The sequence below is a fragment of the Octopus sinensis genome, linkage group LG3, assembly GCF_006345805.1.
Source record: "Octopus sinensis linkage group LG3, ASM634580v1, whole genome shotgun sequence".
Taxonomy (NCBI): domain Eukaryota; kingdom Metazoa; phylum Mollusca; class Cephalopoda; order Octopoda; family Octopodidae; genus Octopus; species Octopus sinensis.
This window is the reverse complement of record NC_042999.1, coordinates 72,743,529-72,757,489: the sequence shown is the minus strand read 5'-3', so window position 1 is coordinate 72,757,489 and position 13,961 is coordinate 72,743,529. Positions and strand designations below refer to the sequence as shown.

Sequence of the window (13,961 nt, the reverse complement as noted above, 5' to 3'; positions counted from 1 at the left end):
ACAAACATACACGCATATACATATATTTACATATATACGACAGACTTCTTTCAGTTTCCGTCTACCAAATCCACTCACAAGGCTTTGGTCGGCCCGAGGCTATAGTAGAAGACACTTGCCCAAGGTGCCACGCAGTGGGACTGAACCCGGAACAATGTGGTTGGTAAACAAGCTACTTACCACACAGACACTCCTGCGCCTATAAATATAAATATATATATATATATATATAATACACACGTACACACACAAATATATATATACTGAACAAAGTTTAGTGATTCATTCTGGAGTGTAAAGATGTGGTTAGGAGTCAACTACGCTACTGTGTTTTGGTATGAACTTAAAATATTTAGAGTATAGATTACATTATTAACGAAGTTGTGAATTATGAAAAAGTTTATTTACTTGATTATTAAAAATATATATATATTTATTTTGATGTGATTGTTCTTTTATATTTGTTTTTAACTGTCATCTCAGCTCCATTGAGCTCCATGTATTTTATTCAAACATGGTGTATCTAGTACTACGTTAGTTAATGTAACGTTTCTTTTTAAGGCTTTTTGTGAAGTGAAGAAGATTTGCTTGCTATTTCTAGCACGTAGAAAGACCGTATAGAGCTTCTGTCGTCGGTTTGTTTCTGATTGGGTATTTATAGAGTTTATATTTATATTTCCAAGTTTCTTTTTAATCCAGTATTAAAAACTAAGGCCATATGTTTTACAATGAATTTCTCTCTAGATAGAAGTTATAGAAAAATTTCTGAATAGAAAATTTTAAGTTGAATCACAAAGTTGATTCATAAGTGTTAAAACCAAGAGTATACATTTGCAAAGATCTTAGCACTTTTATTTTTTCGTTCACAGGGTTTCTGGTACAATATAGGTTGAAAAAAAATCCTGTCTTTTGAATTGATGAAATTTAAAAAAAAGTCAATTTTTTTTTCAGAAGATAACAACGAAAAGTAATCTTCAGGTAAGATGGTTAATATAAATACTACGGATATCTTTTCTTGTGTAGATAACGTATCTTTGCCGTAATCTAGGTCGTACTTCCTCAAGGTAATCAATTGTGAAATGTTTTCAACTATTATGTTTGATGTAAAATGGATTTCTTTTAAATTCTGGTGATTAAGTCGTTAACAAAATAAAACAAAACAAAAACGATGCCCCATTACAGAAAATTTTTGTTCTATGTTAGTATGAAGATGAAAATTGCCTACGCTCCGAGTTTCCGACGTATTTTTTATCTGCTGAACAACTTGAGATTATTCCTTCAAGTGTCAGGTAAAGAAGAGTGCATTTGAAGTGAGTGATGAGAAAAATAAAATACTTGAAGAACAATGAAAAACATTTAATAAATATAACTTGGAGATCATAATTAGTGATGTCTGATTTTCCAAGCGTTTTTCCAGATATTTGATAGACAAACTGTAGAATGAAATCGGAAAAATATTCCAAGGGGTACAGATATGTGTGTAAGTATTGCCCAAGCCATGTGTCCATAAAAATCCGTTTGAATGGGATTATGTTCAGCGCGCTGTGTTTCGAATGTATTGATGCCCCAAAGGGACAAATTGCACAATATGAGAAATGTGACCAGTTCTCGTCCTGGTTTTTGACGTTCTTGAGCTTGGGTATAAGCTTGCATTTCAGCACCAACAGCCATAAATACAGTTTGAACTATGGACTGAATAATCATCATGAGATTCGATGCAATTGACAAAGTGTTCGTTATACCACTTTCCTCGTGGAAAAGAGCGGCAATGATTCCAAAGAGGCAGAAAATAAACACACCGGTTAAGGATATCAATATAAGGACGCTTTCGAGAACGGATGCATGGCCAGGTTTGTAAGCCAGACCACGCATGCGCCATGCGGCTGTTATGGTTGCAATTAAACCCAACAAGTATATTATTATTTCAGAGAGATGAACCAGAGCCAAGGCAGTAATTGTCATATTTTCTTTGTGAACTAAAACATAGAAAGCTACCATTGTTATAACGGCACCCACGAAAAGAAGAATGCCGAGGAAAAGGCCTCGACTTGAACCACCACAGTCAACACTCAAACGATATGAGCGAGATTCCTGAAAGTCATCATCAGCATTTTGTCCGTTGGTTTTTGTGAAAATGGGTTTTGGTCCTCGACCAACTTGTTGCCAAAGTACAAACATTATACCTGAAATTAGAAATGAAGATATTGGAGACTCCATAAATATTTCTTATTTACTTAATAAATTATCAGGTTTGTATTGAAACTGAAATTTAGTCTAATAAAAATATCGAGCTAACAAAGGCGCATCTACGCCGTTGCTCGACTCTAGAAATAGAAGCCAGATTCCCCTCAAATCATAAATTACAATCTTAAAAATGAAGGACATTAGGATATGAATGCATTCCAAAAACAGGTGGTATATTAAACCGGGCGATGGATCTATCTAACATAAAGAGATAACAAATGTTTCAGTTAAGATTAAGGGTTTTCATAGATCATAATGTCTTACCGGCACAAATAAGACTGTATTCAATACTGCAAGGATAGAGATAAGGCCCTGCTTGTTCCACCACTTTGCCCATCATTTTATTCCAGTAGCAGTTTACATCAGGAAGTGTTTTCAAAGCCTTTGTTTCATGAGAATTCACAGTACTGACCATCGCTGTAGAAGAAAATTAATTAAGGAAAAAACAAAAAAACAAAACAATAAACATCATTAGATTCAGTACAACAATGGAATTATTGATAATTTTATTGCTTAATTAGATGAGAAAGAGTAGTGCCCATGGCTTTGGAGATCCTTCAAAACAAGCGACAGGGAATGGAGGAATAAACCGTCCATGGGTTATTTTTAAAGTGTAGGCTTGATCAGAATGTTTGCAACAGACCCCATCCCACGAATGACCACACATACAGAAAAAGGTAGTAGTATTAAATTGGGCAACAGATTATCTTTTACTCAAGAAGAGGTACATTTCAATAGGTTTTTGTACAGTTTCCATTGATTCTATTTCACTCTTAATGGCAGGGGTGACTGAAGGCTGTGGGAGAAGACACACGCTCAAGGTACCGTCCACTGATATCGAACGCAGAACAACACAATTGTAAAGCGAAATTCTTAACCGCACGACTATGACGACACTCCTTATACAGTCAAAGACGTTTCAATATAAATATAGCTTGCAATATTATTATCAGTCCGAATATACTTGATGCACGTTCGAACTCGAGAACAAGCTACTCACTGAGTTTTGTCATGGAGAATATATATCGCTTGTTGAAAAATGGTGTGCATACACCGAGATCAGCTCGCAGCGCCATCTACGTAGACTGTGAGATGCTAGCATTTAGGAGTAGTTATCTCCTCAATGGTCACAGACAATAGGCAGACGACTATAAATATAGTCGTTATTTGTCCATTCATTACTCTCGCTTTACTGGTAAAAACCTATTTATTCTAAGGTAATCAAAGAAAATAGTTAATGTTGAAATAAATACGCGACTCACTACAAATCAGTATTCAGATCAGAAGTAATCCTGAGTAAGTAAGCTTTCAGAATTCTTTGATCAAAACGCTGTCAGAGTGCTGCAACTGAACTCTAACGGCAGTAACGAACAAACTGTTAACAAGGGGATAAATTTCACCTGCGAAGCGTAAAATAATATCTAAGAGACACATGGAAATATAGGAAGCATTCCAAAAGTCATAATAATATTCCGCACTAGGCTTGTACATTAGTAACCCCGTCGCATACGTTATTCTATTACATTAATACGCTCCTCTACATTGTTAACTTTTGATTTTCTTTTAAATGTCCTGTACGCCTGCATCAACGCTTATTTACATTATGCGCAGGTATTACACACACACACACACACCACACACACACACACACATATATAAATATATATTTATATATATAAATATATATACATACATATACAGGCGCAGGAGTGGCTGTGTGGTAAGTAGCTTCCTTACCAACCACATGGTTCCGGGTTCAGTCCCACTGCGTGGCATCTTGGGCAAGTGTCTTCTGCTATAGCCTCGGGCCAACCAAAGCCTTGTGAGTGGATTTGGTAGACGGAAACTGAAAGAAGCCCGTATGTATATATATGTGTGTATGTGGTTGTCCCCCTAGCATTGCTTGACAACCGATGCTGGTGTGTTTACGTCCCCGTCACTCAGCGGTTCGGCAAAAGAGACCGATAGAATAAGTACTGGGCTTACAAAGAATAAGCTCGACTAAAAGCGGTACTCCAGCATGGCCGCAGTCAAATGAAACAAGTAAAAGAGTATATATATATTTATATATACACACACACACATACATATATATATATATATATATATATATATATATATATATATATATATATATATATACGAAATGTGTGTGCAATGTAAAAATTAATGCTCATGCAGACAGGATTTTTAAAAGAAAATCGATGTATATATTTATATATATTATATAAGCATAAGTAAATGCACACACACACACACACACACACACACACACACACACACACACACACACACACACGCGCGCGCGCGTTTTCCTTCTACCAAACTCACACACACAGGTTTGACCGCCCAAGGCTGTAACGGATGTCACATGCCCAAAATGCTGTGGTGAGTTTCTTAAACACACAACCATGCCTGTGCTTCTTTCACGGAAAATAAAAGGAAAAAAAATGTTCACAATTACCTGCAATTAGCCTGGAAGAAACATTTGCATTGTGGTGAGAATGGAGCTGAAGAGACGAGTTGTGAGTATGTTCTATATGATGTGTATCTTTAACGTGATGAACGGTATGCATATGAATGCTTGGATGTGTAGTGTGATTGTTTTGGTGATGTTCAACGAGCGGATGTTTGAGACCGTGACTGCCATGACCGTTGGAAGAGTGAGCAATCCCAGAATGCATCTCATGCAGTGTTTCCACTACAATATTACGAAACCAGACACAGATATTTGTGCCGCACATATGCATTAATCCGAAACGAGCCAATGTCTTGTAGCGATGGATGCAAACCTGTGGTAAACAAAAATAAACAATTAGAGAAAAGTAATTTGTTCATGCATTTTCAAAGATGTATGTGGAATGAAATGTCTTCAACTGATGATTTCCTTAAAATTACAGATTTATTATTGGCATAATGACCTTCCCAGGATCAAACAAAATCTGTTTCAACACACGGTGTCACATAAAAAAATCATGTAGACCAAATAAAAAATGGAAAAAAAATCTGTAAATATAAATAGTTTACCTTAGGGTTGAGAAATACAAAATAGAGTTGGACAAAAGTAAAAACCAGATGAAATAGTGGCTTTACAATTTGCATTAGACCATCACAGTCATTCGATCCACCGATAAGTTGCAAATGCTGTCCCAGTTGTAGACCACTGTGGATCATACCACCGATACCAAAACCTAGTGAAATACAAGGATATAAATGATTGACTGGATATCATTCTGGAATGTCGGAAAAACTGAAGAACAAACCAAGTCGGAGAAATATACTTGTAAGTATGTATGTATGTATGTATGTATGAGTATAGATACACGCACACGCCCCCCCCCACATATCGGTGCTGCCATGACTGTGGTAAGAAGCTTGCTTCCTGACTACATGATTTTGGTTCAGTTCCACTGCGTGGTACCTAGTGGTACCTACTATAGCCTCGGGCCAAGCAAAGCCTTGTGAGTGGATTTGGTAGATGGAAACTAAAAGAAGCCCTTCATATATATATATATATATATATGTGTGTGTGTGTGTGTGTGTGTGTGTGTGTGTGTGTGTCGGTGTGTTTATGTCCCCATAACTTAGCTTTTTTCTTAGTCGAATGACTTGAGATTATGACCTACTAATCACTTAGTTTCGGCTTTTGTTAAGGTCACCATTAGGATTCGATTAATTAATTCTGCTTGCTAAGAAAGTGTAGTTCTTTTATTCTTGCATTTAATGGTTTTAGTCACTACATTTTGATAATATTAAGGGCCATAATCTTATATTTTGATGATTTTATAACGATACAATGCTGGCTGTGCGTATTAGCTGGAGCACCCACGGAGAGTACTTGAAATGTAATTTGTAACCAAAGTTACAATCCACCACATGCAATAGAAGCAGTTTTAAATTAAAATAGTCATCTATGTATCATATTTAATGTAAATACAGCGTTGAAAGGCAATTTACTACGGCATTCGTTCAGCTATAACTTGTCTTATGGATGTGGTATGTTTAAAAGCAGAATATATTTTGGACTAAGCATGTGTACATGCCACTGACAAAGTTCAACGAGGTCGGAATGCATCTGGCGTTTTCGGTATATATATAATACAAATAACAAAATGGAGAAACAATTTAGTTGGTTCATCAGCTTTCGGATATTAGAATGTTGACTTATTTATTTATTTATTTAACAAAACGAGAACTAAATTGTTTCTCCATTTTCTTATTTGTATTATAAATTAATGGTAAAATATTTCTTTACCTTCACCCATTTAATACAATAAGTAAGTCAATTGCATTGCAATTAAAAACACTTGTGTATTAATAATTTGGGTATTATACCAACAGTATATTGGATAAGTATTATCCCTTAGTGGGTTGGATCTACAACAACCTAACTTACTTGGTGTTATATATATATATATATATATATATATATATATATATATATATATATATATATTGGGTTTTTAAGTATTGCATGGCCACAGGAGACGCCATCTCTGGACGAATACCGCTGTAAATTGTCTTTCAACGATTTATTTACGTTAAGCAGGATACATAGATGATTATTTTAAAGTCATAATATTTCGTTTAATAAGCTTAGTTTTAGCCTCGCTACGAAAAGTAGACATAATTGGCAACTGTACGCGCACGTGTTTGCTCCTATGTGTGAGTGCGAATTATATTATTTCCCGAAAAAGAAAAAAAAAACAAACTATATCGCTTTTCGAGCAATAAAATCAGATATTCGAAAGAAACACTACGTCATTAAAATTTACATTACAGAAGGTTACTAACAGCTAACTTAGCATGAACAATAAGCTGAGCAAGCAAATTAATTCTCAAGTGTTGTTGATGGCGTGTCGCATATTAACTGTTGATGTAATGCTGATTCATAAAAGAAAAGCCAACGAGGAAGCCTTTACGCTGTGTATCGAACAGCTGGAACTAGCGGTTAAAGCTCCCCACCTCTATCTCACCTTACCAACACATTGGATAATATATGAGGGGTTGCTGAAAAGTTCCTGGCTTTAAGGGTGTTGCGAAAGGCCTGGTTGGAGGCCTAACCTTTCGAGCTCTTTTACAGGGCTTAGAAAAACTGAAGAACTGCTGAGAGGGGAATATGTTGAATAAAATTATAATTAACTGATCTTGTATTTTCTGTTACCCAAAGTCAGGAACTTTTCAGCACCTCCGAGTTCTAGCTACACTATATCTTGAAAAAATATTACAGTAATGTTATTGACTTTCATTTTCATCAGCAGATCAACGTACAGACCTTAAGAGCTCAGTTCAATCTGTTAGAAATAGCAGCTAAATTTCCTTGGAAAACACGTCCTCGGCTTAAAAATGGACATATTGGATAATGTAATCTGAGATAAATTGTCTGAAAAGACTTAATGGCCATGGTTAGGATGTTTTTATTCCCAGGTCTGCTTGATCAGAAATAGGACTAAGCAACAATAACTACAGCATTTAGTTGTAATACGAGATAACGAGAGAGCTTCTGCTGTTAGAAATAGCATGTAAATCTCCTTTAAAATGCACTCTTTAAAAAGGAAAGGGTATATTGTACAATATAGACTCTGATATATATAAACAAGACAAGTTGGCAATGACTTGAATGTCCTTAATCATAAGTATGCCCTGTCTGGGTTGATCTGGAGGTAAACAAATATAAGGACGATAACAACAACAAAGACAACAACACCAGCAGCAGCAGCAGTATTTCAGTTGTTCACATCTTAAAGCTAGCACCAGGTTTTTGGTATTATGTTGTCGGTGTTACTGGTATCGTGTTACCAATGTCAAAATACTAGCAACAGGTTTCTAAACATGAGGTTACTAAAGTCAAGTGAATGGTTTACACTTTCTTCATTTGAACTAACTTTATTTGTTGCTTTACTGACAAACACCTGGACGAATGAAACTAGATCTGCAAGCAAAGATTACCTCTCACTTTCTCGTTGCACAAAGACACTAAAATCCACGACGCATGACGTATTTTTCCACTCTCGCTTTTGCCTAAAAATATTGGTGGCACATAGAACTTATGTTCTGAGTTCAAATTCCGCCGAGGTCGACTTTGCCTTTCATCCTTTCGGGATCGATTAAATAAGTACCAGTTATGCACTGGGGTCGATATAATCGACTTAATCCCTTTGTCTGTCCTTGTTTGTCGTCTCAGTGTTTAGCCCCTTGTGGGTAGTAAAGAAATAGGTATTTTGTCTGTCTTTACGTTCTATTTTCAAATTCCGCCGAGGTCGACTTTGCCTTTCACCCTTTCGAAGTCGATAAATTAAGTACCAGTTGCGTACTGGGGTCGATCTAATCGACTGTCCCTCTCCCCCACAATTTCGGGTCTTGTGCCTAGAGTAGAAAGTAATAATAACAATACTTCCTAACACTCGTACGGAGGGGCTGGTGACAATTCATTTAAATTGATCTCAAAAGTTCGTGATGGGGGTCGATTGCCAGGAACCTTTGAGCGTCGAACAAATGCTTCGCAGTAATTGTTCTAGCTCTTGGCATTCTGAGTTCAAATCGCTCCGAGGTCAACTTTGTCATTAATACTTCTAGAATCGATAAACAAAACAACACCTAAGTACTGGGATCAATTCCTCTCTTTGTCCGCACTCTCTCTCCTACCCCTCTCTCTTTCCCTCCCACTCACTCACTTTCAGCATTGGTTGTGTGAAGGAAATGCTAAGTACTAAATTCCTACCGGAAATGAAAAAGAGTTAAGCCATATCACATTCTGAATTCAAATTCCGTTGAAATCCACTTCCCTCCATCTAAGGTCAATAAAATAAATTATTATTCGAGTACTGTGAAGGCGCGTGGCTTACTAGTTAGAGTATTCGGCTCACGACCGTGAGTTCGATTCTTGGCAGCGCGCTGTGTCCTTGAGCAAGACACTTTATTTCACTTTGCTCCAGTCCACTCAGCTGGCAAAAATGAGTAGTACCTGTTTTTCAAAAGGCCAGCCTTGTTACATTCTGTGTCACGCCGAATCTTCCAGAGAACTACGTTAAGGGTACCGGTCTCTGTGGAGTGCTCAGCCACTTGCACGTTAATTTCACGTGCAGGCTGTTCCGGATCAACTGGGACCTTCGTCGTCGTAACTGATGGAGTGTAAGATATGATATTTATTCGAGTTCTTGAATCAATATAATCGATTGCTTCTTCCGTCTAAACCAGTGGTACGCAACCATTTTTTGCCTCTCGACCCTTTTGATTCCTATATTACTCTACAGAGACTCATCCCTAGCCACTCAATGTTTAAAATATCTCATTATATTTTTATAATTATATATTATTAAGAACTGTATAAAAATTGCTAAAATATTTTAATCTTTAACTTTTTAACTTGTTTCAGTCATTTGACAGCAGCCATGCTGGAGCACCGCCTTTAGTCGAGCAAATCGACCCCAGGACTTATTCTTTGTAAGCCTAGTACTTATTCTATCAGTCTCTTTTGCCGAACCGCTAAGTCACAGGGACATAAACACACCAGCATCTGTTGTCAAGCGATGTTGGTGGGGGGGAAACAAACACAAACATATACATACACATACATACATATATATATATATATATAAACAATTCATAAATAAGGGCAAACGAAAAAATTTCTAATGCCAAATATGCCGAAAAATTGGACATATTGTCCATTAATCATTAATTTTTTCACAATCCGCACGCTACTCGAAAAAAGGTCGATAAAAATTGATAAAATTTTTTTGGGAAACGAATTTTTTTTCGAAAAAAGTTTTATCCTACATTAGATATATATATATATATATATAGTTATAAAATGAGATAGGGGTTGTAAATTCAACCCTCCATGGGATAACATATATCCAATATACTGCTAGAGAGGTACCCAACAAAACTAATACATAAATGTTAAAAATTGCGATGCAATTAATTAATCTACTGTATTATGTGGGCAAGGGTAAAATTATTACCGTAAATTAATAATACAAAATGAGAAAATGGAGAAACATACCTAAATCAATCATCAACCATTAGATAATACCCACTCAATACTTTATTAAACCATTACACAACAGCAATGACATTATACATAATATATTACAAATATAACTAGACATAGAAATAGAAATAGAAAATACTTCTATTTCTATGTCTAGTTATATTTGTAATATATTATGTATAATGTCATTGCTGTTGTGTAATGGTTTAATAAAGTATTGAGTGGATATCATCTAATGGTTGATGATTGATTTAGGTATGTTTCTCCATTTTCTCATTTTGTATATATATATATATATATATATATATATATATATACATATATACATATATACATACGACGGGCTCTTTTCAGTTTCCGTCTACCAAATCCACTCACAAGGCTTTGGTCGGCCCGAGACTATAGTACAAGACACTTGCCCAAGGTGCCACGCAGTGGGACTGAACCCGGAAACATGTGGTTGGTAAGCAAGCTACTTACCACATAGCCACTCCTGCGCCTATTTTGTTTATTGTCGAATTATAAACAATTTATTGCACATAAATTTTAACAAGAAAATCTTCTATGGATCCCCATGGGCCAAATGGACCCCGGTTGAGAACCACTAGTCTAAAGACTTGTGTAAGCAAGCAATATTTCTGACAGGAAACTTTCAAAATTTAAGCAATAACTCACCAATAGCACCGAGTCGAAGGTAAAAACTTCCGTTGGGATTATGCGGGGCTACGTCTGTTGTGAAATTGCGACGGTGTCTTCCGTCATTTCTCTCTCCGTTTTTCTCCGGTCGTTTTCCAAACGACCAAGAACGATTTAGAGAGCGTGACCATTGGCGATAGAATGAGAACCGATGGCCCATAGTTTTTGTGTTGCGTCGTAGAAGGAACGTGTAAACATAAAGTATGAAAAGGCAACTTCCGATATACAGATATATGTAGAAGGCCTGGGAAGAGAACAAAACGAAACAGATTAGGATTAAATAAAAGCAGGAGCTAACATGGTGATCGTGGCATAGCTATAGGTGAGATTTAAAATTTTAAATTATCGAGAAAAAATTTGAATGAAAATTAAAATGAAAGAAACAGTTTACACACACACGCACACATGTACTTTGATACTTTGATACTTTGATAGGTTTCGGCCATTATTGGCCCAGGCCATGTCTAACTTAATAGCACCACCTGGTGAAGTCTTTCAAGTCAGAATTTGGGCACTATGGCCCACTCAAGTAGAGAGTTATTGTTTACAGAGACATATCCGGGTGTAGGGGGTTTATCCGGGATTTCTTGAAGGAATCTGTCCAAAGACTTCTTGAACCCTATAGGGTCAGTTTCTGTTTTAATGTGTTTTGGTGTAATGTTAAAGAGAGCGGGGCCAATTGAGGTGAAATAATTGTGCCGTATTGTTGTTATGAGATGAGAGTGCGATTTTTGTTTTGGGCGGATGGCACGGGGCCCAAGCCTTGGATGTACCTTAAAGGTGATGCCAACATCATTTGGGCAATGCTGATGGAATATTTTCCACATCATGCAGATGATGTAGCGCTCACGACGACGTTGGAGAGAATAGAGTTTTAGATTTTCTAGTCGACCCCGATAGTCGAGGCCTGTCATGCCATCTATCTTTTTTGTGATTGCCCTTTGAGGTGCTTCAACTTTTATGATACCTTGTATTGTGTGGGGAGACCACAGTGGACAACAGTATTCAAGGTGGGGTCGGGCAAAAGTGGAGAAGAGAAGGATAATGGTGTGGATATCTCTCGACTGGAAAGTTCTGAGAATCCAGGAACACATTCTGCGGGCCATGTCAACTTTGGTGTTTATATGAGTGGCCCAGCTTATGTTGTTGTCCACAATTACTCCCAAGTCTCTGATGTTGTTGGACGCCGCGAGAGTTTCACCTGAAGGAAGGGAGTATGGGAGTTTCAGGGCATCCTCTTTTCCAAAGTGGATTACATATGATATATATATATATTTATGTATATATATATGTATATATGTATGTAATATATATATATAATATATATATATATATATATATATACACACACAAACATATATACGTATATGTATGTAAATATATATATATTCTTTCTTTTATTACTTTACCTGTTTCAGTCAGTTGATTGCGGCCATGCTGGAGCACCGCCTTTAGTCGAACGAATCGACCCTCGGACTTATTCTTTGTAAGCCTAGTACTTATTCTATCGTGCTCTTTTGCCGAACCGTTAAGTTAAGGGGACGTAGACATACAAACATCGGTTGTCAAGCGATGTCGGACAAACACACAAACACACACACACACAACACACACACACACACACACACACACACACACACACACACACACACGCACACACACACATACACACACATACGGAGCACATTTTTCACGAGAAAATTCGAGAGGAAAAATAATTTGCGAAGATATCATTGACTCTATTATTATCTAGTGTAACAATTTAAAAATACTTGAAATACTTGAATGTATGCTGAGAGATAATTCTAAGCCCGTTTGCCTTCAGACGGTTGATTTCTGTAGTTATTATCAGTGTATTTTGGCAATTTAAATAAGAGTTTTGACTGTTATTTTCAGCAGGTAGACATACTTAGCATTCCTTTGATTATATATATATATAATATATATATATATACACGATGGGCTTCTTTCAGTTTCCGTCTACCAAATCCACTCAAGGCTTTGGTCGGCCCGAGGGCTATAGTAGAAGACATTTGACCATGTATTTGCTGCGAATCTTGTTTCGTACCAAACCCATTTTCTGTTTCCCTCATCAGTTCTAAACTAAACGAACACTGCGGGATAACTGACGTAGATCCAATGAAAATTATACTGTAACTGTGGATGACATCAGGTAGCCCAAACGGTGAATATGCTTTTATCGGCATACTAATAGATATATACCCAAAGTCCCAAAAATTACTTATATACATATAGGTACGTACACACACACACACACACACACACACACACACACACACACGCACACACACATCAGGATACCTGTCATACCAGGATACCTGGGCAAGTGTTTTCTACTATAGCCTCGGGCCGACCAAAGCCTTGTGAGTGGATTTGGTAGACGGAAACTGAAAGAAGCCCGTCGTATATATATATATATATATATATATATATATATATATATATAATTAATCAAAGGACATATTAAGTATGTCTACCTGCTGAAAATAGCAGTCAAAACTTTTATTTAAATCGCCAAAATACACTGATAATAACTACAGACATCAACCGTCCGCTTGACATCCGATGGTGGCGTGTCTACTAGCGGTTCGGCAAAAGAGACCGACAGAATAAGTCGATTTGTTCGACTAAAGGTGGTGCTCCAGCATGGCCGCATTCAAATGACTGGCACAAAAAAGAATAAAATAATAAAATAATAAAGAATAATACATTAATGACCAAATAAATAACGATTCTATGGAAACATGCTTAACATAATTTGAACAGTGTCTCTATCAATTTTCATTTATCATCATACACGCTCACACACATAATCACACACACACATTCACACAGGCACACACTCTCTCTCTCACACACGCATATGCTCACAGGCACACACACTCTCTTTCTCTCTCTCTCTCTCTCACACACACACACACATATTCACACATACACACATCAATAACAGCAACAGATGCCCATAGTGCAATGCCCACAAGAATATTGTTTGTTTTGAAAAATA

At 36.7% G+C, this 13,961-nt stretch overlaps 1 protein-coding gene across 1 annotated transcript in view; it reads right to left on the bottom strand.

Annotated features, from left to right (window-relative positions):
• Positions 1-381: 381 nt before the first annotated feature.
• The window catches only part of LOC115209666, a 100,529-nt gene continuing 86,949 nt past the window's right edge, over positions 382-13,961 (bottom strand). The window contains exons 5-9 of the mRNA XM_029778134.2: positions 10,916-11,180; positions 5,272-5,435; positions 4,709-5,036; positions 2,509-2,661; positions 382-2,183 (exon numbers count right to left, since the gene is read on the bottom strand). Of these exons, the coding sequence (XP_029633994.1) occupies positions 1,384-2,183; positions 2,509-2,661; positions 4,709-5,036; positions 5,272-5,435; positions 10,916-11,180 (1,710 nt within the window). The 3' untranslated portion in view covers positions 382-1,383. The remainder of the gene's footprint in view (positions 2,184-2,508; positions 2,662-4,708; positions 5,037-5,271; positions 5,436-10,915; positions 11,181-13,961) is intronic.